General features: G+C 57.8%; 1 protein-coding gene across 3 annotated transcripts in view; it reads right to left on the bottom strand.

The window, feature by feature from the left end:
* Window positions 1-1439: 1439 nt before the first annotated feature.
* Window positions 1440-21613, bottom strand: part of SBK1 (SH3 domain binding kinase 1) — a 52108-nt gene continuing 31934 nt past the window's right edge. For 2 of the 3 annotated variants that reach the window (XM_066383119.1, XM_066383121.1), the window contains exons 2-4: window positions 7173-7405; window positions 5664-5905; window positions 1440-4920 (exon numbers count right to left, since the gene is read on the bottom strand). In XM_066383119.1, coding sequence (XP_066239216.1) covers window positions 4111-4920; window positions 5664-5905; window positions 7173-7405 — 1285 coding nt within the window. In that variant the 3' untranslated portion in view covers window positions 1440-4110. The remainder of the gene's footprint in view (window positions 4921-5663; window positions 5906-7172; window positions 7406-21613) is intronic. The other variant, XM_066383120.1, reaches the window with a different exon arrangement.

Raw genomic sequence — 21613 nt, 5'->3', positions numbered from 1 at the left:
TACACCAAGTAGCAGAAGCAGGTATCCTCTTTGCCTTTCTCCACCCCTTAACAATCCAAGTGTTCTGTTAAGCAAAGGGGTCATTGCCTCCAGATATCCACCTTTATCATTGCAGACAATTGGCAGATGTTTTGAAATAACAGGGTTTAGATCAAATTCTTGGGTAGAAGTCCTTTTCCTTCTGATCTGGTCTGGGTAGGTTTCTTTTTTTCTCATGTATTTCCCCCCCCCCCGTTTTTTTTACTCCCAATTTCTATTTCATAGATAATTATGTAACCTATTTAATGTCTGTTTGCCTCTTTAGAAAACAAGCTTCAGGGAACAGATCATTTGTTTTGTTTGTTGATGATTCCTTGACCCCTAACATCGTATTGGGCATTCAGTCACTCATTCATTTGACAAACTGTTCAGGGGAGCTTGTCACATGCCAGGCCTGTGCCAGGCCTGAGGGTGGGAGGGCAGCAGTGTGGCAGCAAACACTGCCTGTTCTTATGGCGCTTTCTCCTGGGGGAGAGAGGGAGAGTGAGCACAGGGCCTCAGGCATCGCGAGTGGTGGTGGGTGCTCAGCCCGAGACAAAGGCACAGGCCCTCAGTGAGATTGTGGTGGGCTGTCCTAGTGGCCAGCGTGGCTGGGAGGCAGTGCAGGGGATGAAGTTGGGACCGTGGAGGCCACTGTAAGGACTTCAGCTTTGATTTGGGTGCAATAGGGAATATTGTTAGGGTTTTGAAAACTGACTGGCGTCGGCCTAGCGTGCGGAGGACCCGGGTTCGATTCCCGGCCAGGGCACATAGGAGAAGCGCCCATTTGCTTCTCCACCCCTCCGCCGCGCTTTCCTCTCTGTCTCTCTCTTCCCCTCCCGCAGCCAAGGCTCCATTGGAGCAAAGATGGCCCGGGCGCTGGGCATGGCTCTGTGGCCTCTGCCTCAGGCGCTAGAGTGGCTCTGGTCGCAATATGGCGACGCCCAGGATGGGCAGAGCATCGCCCCCTGGTGGGCGTGCCGGGTGGATCCCGGTCGGGCGCATGCGGGAGTCTGTCTGACTGTCTCTCCCTGTTTCCAGCTTCAGAAAAATGAAGAAAAAAAAAAAAAAAAAAAAAAGAAAACAGTGACTGGTCTCACCTGTGAAGACTCGCTCAGTCTGCTGAGAAGTGGCCAGGGTTGGGGGCAGAGTGAGGAGCTACTGCCACCGGCAGGGGATGGGCTGTCTGGAGGCTGAGACTCCAGGCCGGGGACAACTCCCACCCCCTCCGCCAGGACCCAGGTCCTGTGCTCTCAGGGCCTGGCCTGGTCCTCCTCTGACTGGGAGGTCACCGGAAGCCTGGGGCAGCTGCCCTGACTCTGAGGACCCCGCCTTAGAATATATCAGGTTTTCAGTTTCCAGAGTATGTCCCCCCCCTTGTATCTGAGACAAGACAGCCACCCAGTGGTAATTTTTCTAAATTTTTGTTTATTTTATAGCAATTGTCATTAGAGAAGTAAATAACACATTTAAAAACCTCCCCAGGGCCAAAGGATGCCAGAATATTTACAAAGACATGGTGGGGGAGGTGTCAATATATGAGGTGCTGGGGCTGGGATCCCACCCAGGCCCTGAGCCAGGCCGAGCCACTGATGCTCTGTCTGTCCCGTCAGCCACAGTGTGGGGCTCAGGGAGCATCGGCGGCCTTGAGGCTGTGCTCGGGGACCGGAGGGAGACCCCCCAGCTGACTTGTGGCCCTGGCTCCTGCCCAGGGGGCTTCCCCATACCCCACAGGCGAGCTCAGAGGGGTCTCTGGGAAGCACCAAAGGACAGGGGCAGTGTGGGGGCACAGGGGCTGGAGCAGAGGGCCCAGCCTGCCCAGGGTGGGACAGACGCGTGCACACACGCGCACACACACACACCTCACAGAGGAACAGCACGGGGAGGGTTTTTTTATTTTTTTGTTTTCTAAGTTTTCATGTCTACGGTATTACTAACTTTTTGCTATTCATTTTTTGTTTCTTCAACAGTGACATAAACTGAGGTAAACATCTGTGACCAACACCTCTCCTAAGGGGCAAAGGGTCCCCACCCCAGCCGGCAGAGGCAGCACCGGCAGCAGTGGCGGTGCAGCCCTGGGCCCTGCCTCACTTCCGAGTCAGGCCGCCACTGCTCCCAGCTGTGCCTCCGAAACGGCTGGGCTATGTAACTACAGTTCCTTCCCGACTCTAACATCCTAGCTACGAAGACGAGGATCTCAAGAGAGAGACAGGGAGAGGATGCACGAGGGACATCTACTTGGAATCTCATTTCCTTGTTATTGCAGGAGACAGGATGTTGAAAGGCCTAAGGCAAAAGGAGAAGTCGTGGCTGGGAGAGGTGCCCTGCTGGGCTCCAGGTGGGGGGGCAGGGCAGTGATGGGGGGGCCTTGGCCCTTGGTGGAAGGAGGGGTTTGCTACTTACCTGGCAAGTGGAGGCCCCAATGCCCGACAGAGAGGTGGGTCTTGAGGGGGTGGCACACCGCAGAGGGGGGCCAGGCCCTGGGGCAACCTGTTTGTAAACTGGACCCAGGCCGGGCAGGGGGACCTATAGCCCTTTTCAGCGGTGGGAATGAGGGGTGAATGGAGGCGGGGCTCCAGGCCAGAGGGTGGTTGGGCGCCTCTGGTCAGCCTGGCCCAGCAAGGAGCCCCTCACCTAGAACCCCAGGAGGGACCCTGGCAGGTGGGGCCTAGGATGGAAGATGGTGCACTGCCAGGCGGAGGGAGCGGCCTCACCCATGTTGAGGTTATTGCGGGGTCCTGGGCGCCCCCAGAGAGGGCAGGGCGCATGAGGGGGCCCTGGGTGAGGCTGGGCTCCTCTCATTTGTTTTGCTGCCTAAGGACCTAAACCAACCTGCCAGTGTGGTGCCTCCTGGCCGCATTCCCTGAGGGGTGTGGTGAAAAGCAGGCCTGGATGCCCTCTGGCAGCTGCCTGGCGAGAATCCTGGGGCTGGGAGGAGTCACTGAGCCACCTGGATGCAGTCACTCAACACACACGGCTACAGGCGCACAGGCGCACTCTGCACTCACACAGCACGCGTGCGCCCGCACTTTTCCTCGGCACCCAGTTCTCATACCCATAGTAGCATCACACTCCAGGACCAGAAGTGTGTGCGATGTGGGGACAGGGTCGGCTCAAAGCTGACATGTTGACCCCAGCAGAAATCCAGGGACATTTCCTGTAGAAATCACCTCACCATTTGCCAACCCCCAGGGCACTGTGTGGGCTGGGCAGCCAGTACTGAGATGATCTGAGAGGTTCTTTGGGTCTGGAGAAGGGGCGGCCGCCAGGGGAGCTGGGTCCAGTCCTGGGCTCTGCACTCACCCCCCTGCCCCAGGGGTGCCTGGCGCTCCTGCCCTGGGAGCCCTTCTGTCCTGAATTCTGTCCTCCCGCTATGTGGCCCAAGGTCGGCTGTCCTGGTGGGCTCAGCGTCCTCATTAGGGGAAGGGGCTGGAGGGAGTCCCTAGAGGCCTACGCCTGTGCCTGCACACACTTCTACAACATCCAGACATCTGCTACATTTTGCAGGGGGCTGGCGCCTCCCCTCCAGCTGCCCAGGAAAGAGGTGGGGCGCAGCTGAGCAACACCCTGCCCTCAGCTCCTGGTCCTCCTCCCAGCCAGTGCTAGGGGCCCTAAGCCTCTTCTCTGCTCCAACAGTTCAGTCCCTCCCTGTGTCCACGGCGGGTCCTGGGTCCGTGGGTCCCGGAGCAGAAGTGTAGGACCAGAGGTGGGAGGGACGACCTGCCAGGAGCAACCGGTCAGGGTTCCAGGGGCCCGGGGTGTGTTGCGGAGCCCACCCACAAGCTCCCTTGTTCCTGTTGGGGGGGGGGGGGCTCTGCACCCTCAGGTCTGTGGCGCTCAGCTCCTGTGGGCCAAGCCCCTGCCGCATGGGCGCGGCCGGAGGGCTGCTCGTCGCTATCTCCCCAGCCCCTCGAAGGACGAAGGGCCGGGCGCCGGGGCTGCCGACCTGCCCAATCTACCACTACTCCCTCTTGCCTCTACGGGGCTGGTCGGTGTTGCTGCGGCCGCCCCCGGCTCGGCGCGGGCCCGGGGCATCTCCGGCGCCCAGCGCGGCTGCCTGCTCGGCCCCCGGCCCGAGGGCGGCAGGGCGGCTCAGACGCAGATCTCGATGGCCGTGGCCAGCACCACCTGCCCTTTGCTCTTGTCCGGGCGGCCGTCGGTCCTGCCAGGGGGCCCCGGCGGGGCCAGCCCGGCCTCGGGCACGGGCGCGGACACGGGCCCGAGGGCCGGGGCCGGGGGCCGCGGGCCGCTGCCGCTCTCGGTCAGCACCGTGCGCTTGAGCGGCCCAGGCGCCTCGAGGCGCAGCGGCCCGGCGGCCTGCGCGCGGTCCCCGGGCGGCCGGCGCGCGCGGTGCGAGGGCCGGCGCCGCAGCTCGGCCGTGAGCTCGTGCTTGAGGAAGCGGAAGACCTCCTTGGCCGGGCCGCGCCGCTCGGGCTCGAGCGCCAGCAGCCGCTGGAACATGCGCAGCGCCGGCTCGGTGAAGCGGCGCCACTGCGACGGCAGCCCCGGCAGGCGGCCGCGCTGCCAGCGCACGAACTCCTCGAAGAAGGCGTCGGCGCCCGAGGCCGCCTCCCACGGGAAGTTGCCGGTGAGCACGCAGAAGATGAGCACGCCGAAGGCCCACACGTCCACGCCCGTGTCCACCGCCAGGCCGTCGGCGCGGCCTGCCTGGCACACCTCGGGCGCCGTGTACGGGATGGTGCCGCTGACCCGCTTCACGCGGCAGCCCACGCGGCGCGTCATGCCGAAGTCGGCCAGCTTCACGCGGCGGCACTCGCGGTCGAACAGCAGCACGTTCTCGGGCTTGATGTCGCGGTGCACCAGCTGCCGCCCGTGCATGAAGTCCAGCGCCAGGCCCAGCTGCTGCACGCAGCGCTTCACCGTGTCCTCGGGGAGCCCCACCTGGGGACGGGAGAGGTGTGCTCAGAGCCGCCGCCTCCAGTCTGGGCCTGGTGTCCCTAGAGGCCCCGCCCCCTCCTCCCAATGGCAATGGCGCGGGCCAGCCGGCCGCCGGCCACCCTCTCCAACAGCTGCCTCCAGCTCCGTGTGGCCCCTTTCCCCAGTAACGCCGCGACTGACGGTTCGGTTCTGAGTACCCACCATAGCCCTAGGTGCCGTGGTAAACTACCCTACCCTGCGTTGGCTCACCAACTCCTCACAGGGGCTTCTATTATGCCCATTTCTCTTGTAGGAACATTGAAGCTTGGAGACTTGTCACTTACCCAGTATTGGCAGAGGGGATTCAAATCTGGCGCTGGCCGACTTCGAAGCCGGGTGCCCAAATCCTCCTGCCTCTAGCTCTCCTCCAGGGCACCTTCTCTGAGAAGCCTCCGCTGGCCCTGCTGCCTCCCTTCCCATGCCCCAGGGCCTTTGCAGCACAGAGCGCTGGGGCCTTCAGCCATTGTTCTGGCTGTTTCCTGCAGTGCCCATCTCGGTATGCTATCTGGCTTATTGCTGGGTGCCTGTGTCCCCTCCACCAGGCCCAGAGCAGAACCGTTGTCTTGTTCACTGTGAGTCCCCAGCCCTCCAGAGCAGTGACTCAATAAGTACTCATGGGTTAAATGAATGGCCTGATTCCTCCCCACCTTGCGCACCCTGGGGCCCTAGGAGACCACCTCCCCTCCCTCAGCCACCACCCCAAGTACCTGAGGAGGAATGATGTCGAACAGGTCCCCAGCGGGCGCGTACTCCTGGGCGAAGACGTAGCAGTCCTCGGTTTCAAACATGATGTCGAAGACCTTGATAATGAAGGGGCTGGAGGAGAGGCTGTTGGTGATGCTCACCTCCCGCAGGAAGTTCTTCAGCTTGGTTTTGCTCTTGTTCACAAATTTCAGCGCCATTTTCGTGCCTGGCAGGGCAACAGCGGTGAAGGCCCCTTCTCCCTGACCTGCACCGGACACATACCCATGCCTGCCTGCACAGCCTGTCCCAGGCGCGAGGCACGACGTGGGGTCCCAGCCGGCACGGCCCAGCGAGGGGAAAGAACTTGCCAGAGGCCACGCGGCCAGTCGGGGCTCAGCCTGGGTCTTCTGCACCCAGCCTGCTGCTTCCGCCAGCCTATCTCCCCTTATTCCTGACACATAGACTGATTTATCTCATCAGTCTTCCCCAGCTGGGACAGAGCCTCCTGAGCACAGGGACCTTCGTCCTGTTCACTGCCGTATCTCCAGTGCCTACAGGAGTCTGGCGCATAGTGGGTGCTCAACAAATGCTTGTTAAATGGGTGAATGAATAAGAAGGAATTAAACACTGAGAGGGGAGGGCCTGCAAGGCCCATATCCCTGACTCTGCTTGGGAAAACACCTGTACCCACCTGGGTACGTAGCAGTGTGACACACACCTGTGTGTCCACAGAGCACTTACACATAACAGGCCTTGCTTTCAGCAATTCACATTCGCAACTCACTCCTCATGACTCTAATACAGTACTATCCTATTTTACAGGAGAGGAAACCTAGGCACAGAGAGGTTCAGTCACTTGCCTAAAGTCACTCAGCAAGCAAGGGGCTCAGGGCTCTTCCTGTTCCTTCAGTCAGCACAGAGCCCCTGCCCCGGTGTGTGCAGATGTGGGAGCTTCTGCAGACCCCATCCCTGCTGTAAGCCTACAGTGCAGGGAAGGCATCGAGCTCAGCGGCTCAGTGAGAAGGTTCTGGAGCTGACGCCTGGGGGCTCATCCTAGCTCAAATCCCCGGCACGCCCTCGGCCCAGTGACTGAATCCCTGGGGTCTCAGGGTGCTCACCTGAGAGGTGAAGATGGCCGTGCTGCTCTCACAGGGTCGCCCTCCAGCCTCCTTTGAGCACAGTGCCCTGTCCCGGAGGACCCTCAGCTCTGCCTGTCTCCCTGGGGTCAGCTATTACTGGTATGCTGGTGATTCTCCAAGTGCCACCACCAGCCCTGACTTTGACCTCCTGAGCTCCACATCCCCTTAACTGTCCCACAAGCACCCTGGATGTTCCCAAAGCATCAAAGTCTGGGCACTCCGCCCCACATCCCTCCTTCGTCCAGTCTGCCTGGTCTCCACCTCCCTGGGCCACTCGGGCTGCACCCTCTTCACCTGGACCGCTGACGCTGCCCCCTGCTGGCCTCCTGCTTCTCAGAGAGCCACAGCTAATCCCCACCCAAGCCTTCAGCCAGCCACCCTGCAGACGCTCACCTGTGCCCTTGTAGGCCACCAGGTCAACCTTCCCGTAGGTGCCTTTGCCCAGCTCCCGGACCAGCTCGTAGTGCTTGGTGACGTCACTAGCAGCCAGCGTGCGGAGGGTCAGCGCTTGCATGTCTTCCGTGAGGAGGGGCACGCCGGCACCCAGTCCAGGGGCGGACCCTGGCCCACAGCAGGGCAGGGTGCGGGGCGGCTCGGGCTCTGGGCAGCCCACACTCATCTTCTCCCTGTTGTGGGGTGGGGGGTGTGGCATAGCATGTGACATCAGGCCAGGGCACCCTCCTCCTCCACCTACCTTTTCCCTCCCAAGCACCCAGGATTCCTGCGGCTGAGGCCAGATGCCAGGCCCAAGATGACCACGAGGGGGCGACAAAGCACCTTCGCCGCATTACCTTTCCCCAAACCTTCGGACCAAGCAGAGCCAGCATCCCCCAGAGACAGTCACTGCCACCCAGCCCCCACTTGGGTACCGTCGGCCTATTTGTCTCGTGTTATCATCCAGACACAGTGTCGAGCATGATATTAACACGAAGACACGCTCTCGACTGAGTGCACACAAGTGCTCCCGTCCACAAGTATTGATCAGCACCTGCTGTTGGCGGATGTCGTTCAAAGCCCCGGGGACACAGCACTGAACCAACAACTGAGAATCCTGCCTTGTGGGACTTACGTTCTAGGAGGAGACATAATAAACGCAGTGAACACATGAATTATCTATTATGAGAAAAGGTGAAATAGGCTGAAAAGCAAATAAAGCAGGGTGTGGGGGAGGAGAGGTCTGAGGGCAGAGGTCAAATACCAACTACCCCAGGTGCAGTCTCCGGAAACTCTGGCAGGACGGTGCAGATATGGCCACACACCCACCACAGCCTTAGAGCTCCTCCCTCACTACAGATGACAACACAAGGCCACTAACGTACACAGAGCCACAGCTGCAGTCCCTGGACCCTGCCTGCGCCCTCAGACACAAGGACAGAGCTGTCCACAAAGTCCCAGGCCACCCCCACCCTCCACTTCAAGGACTCATTGAGCCTTTCTGCGTCCACACAAGCTGGGGGCACTTGCCCCCCACAGGTACTGTCTGCAGATGGTGTTGGGGGGCAGGCAGAGAGCTTCAGGGGGGAGAGGTCAGTCCCGAGCAATGGTGAACGCTCTTCCGGGGCTTGCATTTCCTGTCCAGTGGAGGGACAGGAGCCTCCAGGAGGAGGTGTGCATGTGTGCGCACGTGTCTGCATGTGCACCAGCTTGAGGCCAGCACTGGACCCCCTACACGCGGCCCCCAGAGCCCGACTCTGGGTGTGCCTGCCCTCGACCTCCAGCCCCAGGGGTACCACCGGACACTCTCGGCAGCCACCCCTTGCAAGACCACCCGGTGGCCAAGAGAGAGCAGATGGCTTGGACTTGAACCCCAGCTGTCACTGCTAGCTGCCGGCCTTGGGCCCTTCCTCTCTGAGCCTCACTCCCACCTATTAAAGAGGTGTGAGTGCCTGCCGTGAGGACTGAGTGAGTTCAGATACAGTGCTCGGGGCCTGGCCCGGAGCGCCCCGTGTCAGGTGTGTGCGTGTTCTCGGGAGTGTGACCTGGCTGGGCACCGCTAAAGGCGGGGCGGGCGCGTTTTCTGAGCCCGCAACCTCACCTGGCCCAGCCACGCACTCTCCAGACCCAAACCCTCCTCTCCTGCCGGGCTCCCCCCTTCCCTCTCAGCACGACCCAGCCTCCCACGTCACAGGGAGGAACATCAGGAGGGAACTTCCTGGCCTCCCACCTAGCCACAAACCAAGGAGCTCCATCTGCGCATCTCCCAGCTGGCTGGGGAGCGGGGAGCCCTCCCCACCTCGGCTTAGGTTCCTCCCGTTCTTCCTCAGGCTGATGCTGCCCCACTCAGCCCCCTGCCCCCCACTCATGAATAAGCCTGTTCTGATAGAAGCCTCCCCGGCCTGCTGCTTCTCCTCTCCTAGTTCCTTTAGCCTGGACCACCATCAGCAGTCTGTCTGAAGAGTCGCATGAAAGTCCTCAGAGCATCCCTCGCCCATTTCACAGCCCCCCCCCCGGAGGAATGGTGGCAGGCCCACGGAGACCCAATCCTGTGTTCCTGTCTCTTATCACCCTCAGTGTGTTGACCCCATCCCTGCCGTGGCACCGTTACCAAGTCTCTGCAGCCCCAGCTCCAGGCTGGTTAGCACTGGGTCCTTCTGGGTGACAGGGGAATACCTCCCCCCAGTCTTCCCTGGTGTCAGGGCTGGATGGGGTCAGCTCTTCCAACCTGTAAAATAGCCTCCCCTGCCTGGGTGGAGAGGATGCCCGGAGAGAGCCCCGCGATGGCTCTGATTCGCCAGGACCTGCGCCAGTTCTCCAGCCTCCTTCGGAGGGAGTGTGGGGCTCTCCCCACAGGGTTCTGCTGAGCACACGCCCTCGGCCCCGCCCACCGGAGGAGCCACTGGGCTGCTCTGCTGACCTACTTCTCCTGAAGTGTGTGGACTCCCCAGGGCTGCTGAGGGGGGTGGGCCACGTGTGTGTAGGCATGTGTCCACACGTGTGCAATGTTTCCACTTTGGGCTGTTCCCACATCCTTGGGGAGCTTGACGGGTAGCTGCAAGTTGCTAGAATGCTAGGAGCCCTTCTCTCCCTCCTCCAGGGGCTGTGGATACCTGGTTCCTCTCTGCTGCGTTGGCCTTGGAGTTGCCCCGGGTAGGCACCAGGCTGGGTCAGGGGTCCATCCAGAGGGGGTGGACCCCTTCGCCCCAAGTTCTGCTCATGTTCTGGCCGCTGCCCTGCACTGCCTCTCTGCAGCTTTGATGTCCCTCCCCCTCCCCCACCATTCCGGCCGCTGCCTTCACCTCCCCAGCCCCACCCCAGCTTTTGGGTCTCATTATCCTCAGGTCCTGACCTGCCAAAAAGCCTTCCCTGCTGCCCCAGGCGCCAGTTCCTGTCCCTTTGGGCCCCAGGGTTCAGACTGGGTTTACCTCTCTCCAGGTCTGTTGAGTATCTTGGGGTGGCCTCAGATGTTCCCTGCCTGTCCCCATCAGTAGGCCACAAGTACCCCAGGGGCTGGGGTGACACCAGATTCAACACTTTCTATCTGTTTCCCTGGTTCCTAGGGTCCCATTTACGGGGTCATCCCTATCACCCCCTATCTCCTTCCCCACCTCCCTCTCCCTCAGGCCTGTCCTCCGTAAGGTGTCCGCGGGAGACAAAGAACTAATCCACACACTGTCTCTGCTGCTGCGTCATCCCCCAGGTACGCACTGCCTCTGACCCAGTTACTGCACACGTGACTTAAGAGGCGCAGTGGGGACTGATGGGAACTGCATGGGCCTTGGGGCTCAGCAGGCTTGGCCTTGATCCTAACGTGCACCACTTTTTAGGCGGGTGACCTTGAGCAAGTCATGTCACTTCTCTGGGCCTCCACGTCCATATGATGAAGAAAATAATGACAATAAAAACAACAGCAGCTACATGATATTGAGTGGGACACTTGAAACCATGTCAACACAATAAATTAAAAATAAAAAATAAAAAACCCAGGCCCTGGCCGGTAGCTCAGTGGATGGAGCTCTAGGCCGGTGTATGGACATTTCAGGTTTGATTCACAGTCAGGGCACACAGGAGAAGTGACTATCTGCTTCTCCACCCTTTCCCCTCTGCTTCTCTCCCTCTTCCCCTCCTGCAGCCAGTGGCTTGATTGGTTCGAGCATGGCCTTGGGCACTGAGGATAGCTTGGTTGGTCAGAGAACATCAACCTTAGGCTCTAAAAATAGCTTGGTACTCAAGCATCGGCCCTAGATGGTGTTGCCAGGTAGATCCCGGTTGGGATGCATGCAGGGGTCTGTCTCACCATCTCCCCTCCTCTCACTTAAAAAAGAAACAAGAAACCAGCAGGTGAGCACTTAAGTTGTACTTACTAAGTATCAGGCCCCGTTCTAAGGATCAACGCATCTCATCCTCACAACTCTGTGAGGTAAGAATTATTATTACCCCCACTTCAGGTGTGAAGAGAGCGAGGCAAAGAGACTAAAACACTCGAACAAAGTCAAACAGCTAGCGCCGGGAGGGCTCCCAGGTCAGGATGCTGGGACATCTCCAGATGAGGCCTGAAGAGGGCGGAGCCTCCACCAGGGATGTGCACGCGCTCATTCAGCTCCCGCTGAGAGCTGACAGGGTGCAGGCGCTGGCCCAGGTGCCTCCCATATAGTGACTCACTTCAACCTCACAACAGTCCAGGCAGAAGGGACCGGCTACTCTCTGCAGGTGGGGACTTGAGACCAGAGTGGTGAAGGCATCTGTCTGGCATCAGCAGGGAACGGGACCTGGCTGCTTTACCTCTGTCGCTACCACTGCCTCTGCGCTAAGGAGCAGCTGTGAACGCCCCAGAACCAGGCACTGAGCCTCCTGGCCGACCCGTGTGCTCGGCACTGCACCTCTCAAGCTGACCGTGCTGCCCCAGGGGGCCCACATGGCCTGCACCTCAAACATGTCCTCACTGGCCCCCAGGGAGGCCCTCGGTTTCACATCTGTATTGCCGAAGCCAGGAGGGTGTCACCCACTCTTGATGGTTCTGGCCACAAAAGCTCTGGCCCTGTGGGCTGGGTCTTCCTCCACAGGCTGGGAGGAAGTGATGGGGGAGGGTTTCCCAAGCCAGAAGCAAGACAGAACCATTAACCACTTCCTGTTGGCAGGTGGCTGGAGCTGGGCGCTCTGAAAATGACTGCGGACAGACGCAGAGCCCGGCTCCGGCCTACCGTGGAAACCCCGCCCCCACGGACGCACACAGTGCCCGCGCGGCACAACTCCCCAGTCCTCACAAGTATCCCGCCCAGGGAGGGCAACACGCCGTTACCTTCCGTTTCTGAAACACAGCTGGAGCTCACATACCACAGAATTCTCTGAGCGTACAGTTCAATGATTTTAGTAAAAGGATGGAGCTGTGTAGCCACGGCCACAACCAAGTGATGCTTTCTATTTTATGGAGGAAGAATGGAGCCCGAGAGGTTGATGATTTACTACGGTTGCGGCAAAGACGGAGTGCTGCCCACCGCGACCCTGCTGTTCCCTACAGCACAGAGCTGTCACTGGAGGGCGGCCAGCATGCCCCCTCTCGCCACCCTGTGTCCAGGTGTGGCCCCGTGACTGGCCTCCCCAACAGGATGAGAACAGAACAGTGGGCGTGTCACTACTAGGCGGGGCATTTTAAGAACAGGCAGTTTCTCTGTTTTCTCTTCTTATGCTGACTTGATGCAGAGGATTCCAAGAGCCTAAAAGATGGTGGAGCTGGGAGCTAGGAGAAGTCCGGGTCCCCAGCTGTGGGAGGCTTACCCACTCTGCATTTTATCTGAGCCAGAAGTCAACTCCCATTGTGTTAGGGTACTGAGACATGGGGGCTTGTTTGTTATAGAGGCTAGCATTACCCTAGTTCAAGAGTTATGGAGCAAGGAAGCAAAAGAGTAAGATTTGAACCTCAGTGTGTCCAACCACCTGGAGCGTGGCCAGAGAAGGTCACATGGGTGGCAATAACACCGGCAACTGAAGGATAAGGATCCAGTTACAGGAGTCAGTGGAGGGTGACCGGCATGTAATGAGAAGGGGGCCCGTTCTCACCCTATCTGTGGGAGAATGATAATACCAGCTAGCCCTGGCCGGGTAGCTCAGTTGGTTAGAGCATCGTCCCTATACGCCAGGGTATCAGGTTAGAGCCCCGATCAGGGCACATAAAAGAATCAACCAGTGCATGCATAAATAAGTGGAGCAACAAATCGATGTCTCCCACTCGCTTTAAAATCAATTGATGGAAAATACGGGCTAATATGCCAGGCATTGTGCTAACACTATGGATTATATCACTGAACAATCACAAGTCTAGGAGGGAGGCGTTAGCTGTTACTATCCCCATTTTACAGAAAGGGACACTGAGACACAGACGGGCTAAGCAGGTTGCCAAGAGATAATAATTAGCACAGCTGGGATTCGAACTTACACCATCAGGGGCAGAGCCCATGCACTGTGCCCTTCAAGGCTCCTGAAGGCAGACAGCAACTCAACATGAGATAGTGCTCGGTCACAGCAGGGAGGACGTGGGGGGGGGTTGGGGGAGACAGGCAGACACGGGGGGGGGGGGCGTCTGTCTGTGAACCAGTGGAGGGCAAACTGGCATCAGTCAGACCTTTCTTTCTCTCACTCTGGGATTCTAAGATTCTCAGTCCCCGTGTTAGCCCTTAGCACAGGCAAACCCCAAGGGTCTCCTTAAGGCCCTCACCTGCAAAGCTGCCATTGAATGACTGCTCTAGGGTGGGTCACCTCTTTGGTTCAATATTATTATTAAAATAAGTCCCTGTGAAAAAGCAGCTGCCAGATGGACCCTCAGGTACTGAGCGGGGACAGGGAGCCCCTCTGCCCCCTCTCCCCTGCTCCACTCTGCTTCTCCGTGAAGCCAGGGCTGACGCTGCACCCCCTCAGCCTGTGTGGCTGAGTCAGCACCCCCACACCTCCACTCTCCCCTCAACCCTCTCCTCTACACGGGATCGGATACATTTCTGAGCAGCAACTGGGCCCCGCTCTCGCCTTGCTCACGCACTTGCAGGGGTTTCTTGAATGGGCCTGTGATGTTTCCCCTGCTCGGCCCCAAGTCCCCGTTCCCCGGGGAACGGTTCCTCTAGGCCCGTGGTTCTGTAGAGCTGTCTCCACCCGGTTTTAGCGGCAGGCCCTGACCCTGGCCAACCAGCGGATCCATCCCATCGGCTAGGTCACTGTGGCTCTGAGCACCTGGTTCAGGCATGCCTAAAGCCAGTTAGACTCCTGAATGTGTCATGGATCAAAACATTTCCCTTTTCACGTAAGCCGGTTTGAGTTGAGGTTATGTAAGTTGCAAACTAAAGATTGCAGGGGAGCATATCTGCTCAAGCCCGGGCACCACGCTGGGTGCTGATGCGAGGTGAGGAGGTTAGCGCGATGAATCCGATACATGGTATGAGCTTACAAATCAGGAATGCCGATAGAAGAAGGACTCAGATAACCAGGGGGCCAGGAAGGCAGTGGTCAATGCTCCAACATTCCCAAGGAGGGCACTGGCAGTGGGGATCAGGGTGGCTTCCAGCAGGAGGTGACACCTGAATGAGCCTTGAAGAAGATTAACAACTCACCCGGAAACCCAGGAGCCCCTTGAAAGCAAGCCCCATGCCTTCATCATCTTGCTATTTCTAACACTTCGTCAGGACGTGACACATGCTGGGTGAGTAATTCTTTAAGTGTTTGGGAAGTTGTAACTTTTTATATCTTGGCTTTCCTGAAGGTGATCCGCCAGCTATTTTCCCAGGGGCCTGCATGAGGTATCATTAGCCCCATTTTACAGATGCGGAAGCCATGGCTCAAAATCACAGAGAAAGCCAGTAGCAGGATGTGGCGAGAGGCCAGGGCATCTGCAGGCGATGTGCGGCCTCCCTCAGACAGCACCAGCCCCGAGCACAGCAGAGACGGAAGCGGCTAGACTGAACCTGGTCAGCGTGAACGGAGAGGCTGGAGGTGCTCTGATGAGACCAGTGGAGGGAAGTGATCATGATAGCTAACACTTTATGAACCCCGGTCATGTGCCCATTGCTTTGCATAAATTAACTCAGCTCGTCCCCACAACATCCTGACACCGGACTATTAATCATCCCAATTTACAGATGAGGAAACTGAAGCACAAGATCGAGACTACCCAGTAAGTAGTCACAGGGTCAGGGTTCAAACCCAGGCATTAGCACTGCAGTGTCCAAAAGCTTAACCAAAATGCTTTACTCTCTCTAAAATAATAGAGCAAAACTTATTACCTCTCTTCTCACCACACCAATGCTTTCCATCACTGCTGCCATTGGATCTGCACAGCAACCCCCTTTTACAGAGAAGAATGCTGAAGCCCAGAGAGGCTAAGCCACGTGCTCCAGGTCACACTCAGCCAGGGAGGGGCTGCTCTATCTCCTTCTCTATTCTTGGTCTCCGGTGTGCCGCCCAGCCTCCTTCCAGTGCTACTGTCTTCAGCACCACAGGCATGGACAGCACCCAGGCAGGCCCTGCACTGGGGCCAGGCCAGGCCTGAGCAGGCCAGGCAGCCAGGATGGAGGAGCTGCTGTAGAATCCAAACCCAGATCCCCAGGGCTGGGAAGGCTGGACCAAACCCAGGTGTCTATCAATAGGGGTTGGTTAAATAAATGGCAACATATCCACACATACCTCTCTAGGGGTCCCTGAATCCGCATGAGCCAGAAGGGACTTTGGGGATCGTGCGACCCAGCTCCCACATTTCCCAGGCGAGGAGACCGAGAAGAGCTGGGACTCTCCCAAGGTTGAGTGGCAGAACCTAGGAACAGCTTCTTCCCCCTGCCCTCCCTACCAGGGGCAGCCTGGTGGGCCCCTCGCTGCCAACCTTGGCTTCTGGCTCTGGCCTCTGCTTCAGCCTCCCCTCCCAGCTGGTGCAGTCTGCCCCTTCCCTGGGGCACAGCCTTGGTGGTCATTAATAGCTTGTGACACTGTCCATGTGCAGCTGGTGTCCAGGGCTGGCCTTCCCAGCCAGGCCCTGTAGGGCAGTGGAAGCCCTGGGCCTCACCCCTAGCCTACTACTATTTTTCCAAGTGAGAGGAGGGGAGACAGAGAGACAACTCCCTCGTATACCCTGACTGGGAGCCACCTGGCAACTGCCATCTGGGGCCATGCTCACAACTGAGCTATTTTTAGCACCTGAGGTAGAGGTTTCACAGAGTCATTCTCAGCGCCCAGGGCCGATGTGCTCAAACCAATCAAGCCATGGCTTCAAGAGGTGGAGAGGGGAAGAGAGAAGAGAAAGAGAAAGAGAGAGAGAAGGCGGAGAGCTTGAGAAGCAGATGGTCGCTTCTCCTGCGTGCCCTGACCAGGAATCGAACCCGGGACTTCCACATGCTGGGCTGACGCTCTACCACTGAGCCAACTGGCCAGAGCCATCTTGGGAGGAGGTATGGGCCTGGCTGCCTGGGTGAGTTGGGCAACCCAGCACTCAGGGTATCAAAAGGAGTGAAGGGTGAGAGCATGGTTGTCACCCACCACTGGCTGCTAGGCCAGGGGCCTTGGCTGGGTGTCCATAAGTAGACAGATGGTGGGCACTGGGGAGATGGACAAGTGAACAGAGTCTTCCTGAAGAGAAGAGCTCTTCCCTGAGCCCCTGTAGAGGGATGCAATGGGGGTGCAGCCTGGCTTAGGAACCTAGAGCCCAGATTCCGGCATTCCTGGGTAAAGCCAGGTGGCCATCATTTCTTTTTCTTTCTTTAAATTAATTTTAACGGGGTGACATAGATCAATCAGGGTACATATGTTCAGAGAAAACATCTCCAGGTTATTTTGACATTAAATTATGTTGCATACCCATCACCCAAAATCAAATTGTCTTCCGTCACCTTCTATGACCATCATTTTTTTTTTTTTTTTTTTTTACAGAGACAGAAAGAGAGTCAGAGAGAGGAATAGACAGGGACAGACAGACAGGAACGGAGAGATGAGAAGCATCAATCATTAGTTTTTCTTGCGCATTGCAACACCTTAGTTGTTCATTGATTGCTTTCTCATATGTGCCTTGACCACGGGCCTTCAGCAGACCGAGTAACCCCTTGCTGGAGCCAGCGACCTTGGGTCCAAGCTGGTGAGCTTTTGCTCAAACCAGATGAGCCTGCGCTCAAGCTGGCGACCCCGGGATCTCGAACCTGGGTCCTTGGCATCGTAGTCCGACGCTCTATCCACTGCGCCACCGCCTGGTCAGGCTATGACCATCATTTCTTGCCATGAAGCTTGGGGTAAGTCACCTTACTTTCTCTATGCCTCCATTTTCATATTAGTAAATCGGCATAATAAGCAGATTAAAGTATTAATAACAGCCAACATTTATGAAACAATAGAAGTATAAATACTTTACATATATATTGACGCATTTAAACCTCACAACCATCTCATTCCCATTACAGTATATATGTTACAGCTCAGGAAGCCGAGACTCAGAGAAGATTAAGTCACATGTCCAGTTTCACTCAGCTGGACGTGGCTCAGAGATAACTGGCCCCAGAGCACTCAGTAAGTACTAGCTGAGCGCCTTCCATGTGCTTGGCACTGTTCTTGGACCCGGAATACATCCATGAGCCAAACCAACAGCCCTGCTCTCAGAGCCTGTACTCTAATCTGGGGCAGACAGTAATGAAGATCGGGAAGAGGTGTATGCCAGACAGTGTGAGGAGTCCCTGAAAGGAAAAACAAAGGGAGGAGGAGCAAGGGAGTGCCCAGGGTAGGGGCGAGATTGTAGATGGGGGTCAGGGAAGGCCCCACCGAGAAGACTGCACACACACAAATACTGTGGCGGAAGAGCTCTCCTGGCAAAGGCAAGAGGGGACTGCACCTGGCGTGCTCAGGGAACAATGCGCTGGCCGGCAGAGGGGTGCGTGAGGGGCGAGGGGCGAGGGGCGGGGCATGAGGCATGAGGGCAGAGGGAAAAGGGGTCCAGTGTGCGGGCCTGCCTTTCCCACTGGGTGAGATGCACTCCTGACGCTGGGCCTGAGCAAACCCCTCCTGGAGCCGATCTGATCTGTGTGCCAGGGTCAGAGGCAGAGAGACTGCACTACAACCCAGTGACAACCCAGCTCGCACTCAGACTCAGAGACGCGGGGTTTACTGGCCTTTCACCGCCATCCTGGGATTGAAGCTGGAGATGAGCAGGGGAGGGAAGCCTCAGAGGCTCCCATCCAGGGACAGACCCTCCATGCTGTGGCTCTCACCTGCCGTGGCCCATAGGAGCAGAGGTGTGGGCAGGAGGGCTAACAGACCTGCCCGGACCGCAGCTGGAGCCTGAGTTACATCCTGTTGGGTCTGTCTGGCTGGCCTTGCCCGTAAACTGTCAGGGAGTGAGGGAAAGGTGGGCAGAATCTCCTCTGATCCTCGAGATAGAACCTCGAGGCAAGACCTTCGCCCGAGCCCAGCTTTCTTATCTACATAGAAGAGGGGCTCACATTCCCATACTGCTCAGGGCTTCTGAGGACTGATGGTAAGAGCCAAGCCTTAGTGGGTACTCGGTGGCATGCACAGCACTTTACCACATTCATTCAGTTAATCCTCACTGTGACCCTTCAGGGTACCACCCACCTTTTTTGTAGATGAGGGATCTGAGGATCAGAGAGGTTAAGCACCTTGCATAAGGTCACACAGCAGGATCTAGGGACTGTACTTTTTACACTAAACCATGTTCACCGTGGGCCCCACTGCTCCTCCTGGAGACCCATGGGGTCAGGGCTGGCAGACATGGGAGGATCTCCCTGCTATGGTGGGAGTATCCAACAGACCTGGGGGGGGGCACTGCCTGGGGGCGGGGATTTCTGCAGACTCTCTGGGTCCTGATCAGGAGGAAGATGAGGTGACTGTCCTGTGCAGCCCCTACCCCTGCCCTTCAGAGCCCTCTCAACACGCAGAGGCAGCTAAAGCCACAGGGAGAACTGGTATAGTTAGTCCCTGTGACTTCCTCTGGCCAGACCAGCTCATTTGCATACCCCAGCTTATTTGCATATCCTCCTGGCAGGGTGCGGCAGAAGCAAGAACAAACATTTCAACAGCGGACACTGTGCCCTGGCCAGACTGCTCGGTGGGTTAGAGCGCAGTCCCAGTATGCCGAGCTCGCACGTCCAGTCCCCTGGTCAGGGCACATACAAGAGCCAGCCAACGATGGCATAAATAAACGGAAGAACAAATCAATGTTTTTCTCTCTCCTTCTCTTCTTGTCTCTCTAAACTCAATCAGTACATTTCAAAAACAAGAGAATATATAAATAATTAAATGGCAGGCACTGTTACAAGCGCTTTATGTGTAAGGGGTCCTTTGTTCCTCTGCACGACCCCAGGAAGCAGGAGCAGTTGTTATTCCCCCCCTTCCACATCAGAAATGACTGAGGCACAGAGCAACTGCCCCGTCCAAGGTCGTGCAGCCAGCGACGGCAGAGGCAGGTGTCAAACCCAGGCCGTTGGCGGCAGTCACACAGCAGACTGGGTGCTCACGGAGCTGGGCTCAGCCCCGGCTCTGCTCTGGGCTCATGCTGCCGTCAGCGTGAAACAAGAACGCAGTGGCCAGCCCGGCAGGGAGCACCTGACATTGAAAACAGGCTCCGCTGCTTCCTTCCAACCCCAACATCCCCCGCTCCCTGAAAGCCGAGTGCGGGCTGGCCTGGGAGTCTAGACCAGCTTCCTCTCCACACTGCGGCCCAGCTAGAGTAGGGACTGGGGAGGGTGGGTGAAAGTGGGGGGCTTGCACCGGCCCCTCTGGGCCTAACTGCTGAGGCTTCCTTAGAGCAGGGGAGTAGGGGAAGGAGGGGGAGCCTGGGGAAGACTCGGAGTCTCCGGGAGATGCCAGGCCAGGCTCTGGCCAGAGGCCCATCTGCCTGGGGCAGAAAGCCTGGGGCCAGGAGCCAGGCTGGCGGAGCACCCAGACCAGCAGAGCTGGGGAGGAAGAAGGCCTCAGTGACAGGACTGGGGCAGGCCACCCGAGATCCCGCCCCTCAGACAGAGCCGGGGCCAAGGTACTGGAAAGGCTATCACAGACCCTCAGGCTTGAACCCCACCCTCACCCCCCTGGGGCAGGGGCTCACTCCATGCTCTGAAGCCCCTCACAGCACCGCCTCTCAAATACCGCCTCCCATTTCATGGGGATAGCCCCTAAAGCCCTATGGCCTCCCCAGACAGGCAGTAGGCCAGCCCAGGTGGTCACCAGTGCTTGGTCTCCCACTTGCCAATGCACCTTTAAACTAAGAGCCAATTGTTACTGAGCACTTCACACATGCTGGACCAGGTCCAAGCCCTTTCCACGCTTTCACTCCCTCCCCCGATGACACTGAGGTGGGTATTAGCCTTGTTTTCCACATGAGTAATCAAAAGCTCAGAGAGGTTGAGTGACTCGTCCATGGTCACACTGCAGCCCAGTAGGACTAAAACCCCGGCAGGGTCCAGAGCCTGTGCGCTCCACTATGGTCCTCTGCTGTCACTCCAACCTTGGGCCACTGCAGACCTTCATCCAGGAAGACAGCACACTCCCTTCCAGTGCCATGCTAAGTGCCCGGTGCCCGGTGCTGGCCTCTGGCCCAGCTACTTGGCAACAACACCCATCAGTTTCATTAAATGTTTAGGGAATGTCGATATTTTTGAGAGACTTCTGAATCTGGGCCCCCACCTCTGCTGCCTGACCCAAACCACAGCAGCTTGTTCTCAAGTCCTAGAAAGTTAGAACCAAGAGGACGCTTATAGGTTCCAATTCCTCTCCGACATATGAGTAAACCAAGGCCCAGAGAGCACTCCTCCCCTCCGCCCCCCAAGTCCTCAGCACGACCTGGGCCTGAACCTTGAACTTTTGCTCCTGGGTGAGTGAGACAGTTCACACTGGTTCTGGGTGGCTGAACCCTTCTAGCAAAGGCGAAGGGGCACCAGCTGGGACAAAGGGTAGAGAGTGGGACCAGGCTCCTGCTGCTTTGGTGGAAGGGGGCGCAGGCTCCCTGCACCCCGGCCTGAAGACGCCAGAGGGAGGCTGCTCTGTGTAGGTTCCGCCTCGGCCATGGGGGAGGCGGGGAGTACCTACACGTGCAAGACACACACAGACGAAGGTCACCCACAGAGCAAACATGCTCTGGCCTCCATCCCAGGCCTGCAGCAGGGACCGGCAGGTGACTAACGAGCAAACAAGCCAGGCAGGGCCCGGGCCAGGCTGGAGAAGGCCGCTCTGTCTAAAGTGTCATCACCACTCTTCGGCTCTCGCCTGGGCTCTCCACATCACCTGCTTTTTCCAGTGGAATCCAAAAATCAAAATTTGTATGTGAAATTGTTTGTTTGTTTGTTTTAGCATTGGTAACAAATGCAAATGTGAGTAAAACACTGTTTGGATCTTCAAAATGTGTCTAGACGAAGTCTTTTACGTGTGTGGTTTCTTATGCTGGGCTCCGGGGTTAGACAGAGCCGATGTGGTGGGGGCAGATCTGGTCCATCTCCTGGTGCTCAGGATCTAGATGGGAGACAAACTCTCACCGCACATGTAGACACGTGCTGCTGTCCCCAAGCTACCAACCCATCCGCCAAGTCAATGCAGCACTCCGCTCTGTGCCCATCCAGGTCAGATCAAAAGGGGAGGTAGAGGCAGAGAGCTACTTCTGAGCCATCCAAGAGTGGAGATTTTCAGGTCAGGGAACAGCACATGGTGGAGGGAGGGTGAGACTTAGGGGACATGGGGAAGAGGAACCAGAGGGGAAGCAGAGGATGATGGGTAAACAATGGGAGATGACATCTGGGAGGCAGGTCAGGGCCAGACTGCCAAGGGCTTTGACTGAGATTCAGTCTAGACTCACTACTAACTACGGGGCCACTGCAGGTTAGTGAGAAGGGGGATCTTACTCCCCGTCCCCCTCTGGCCTCTTGACGGTTTTCCCTAGA

The sequence above is a fragment of the Saccopteryx leptura genome, chromosome 4 (assembly GCF_036850995.1).
Source record: "Saccopteryx leptura isolate mSacLep1 chromosome 4, mSacLep1_pri_phased_curated, whole genome shotgun sequence".
NCBI classification, from domain to species: Eukaryota; Metazoa; Chordata; class Mammalia; order Chiroptera; family Emballonuridae; genus Saccopteryx; species Saccopteryx leptura.
This window is presented reverse-complemented; position numbering and strand designations above follow the sequence as displayed.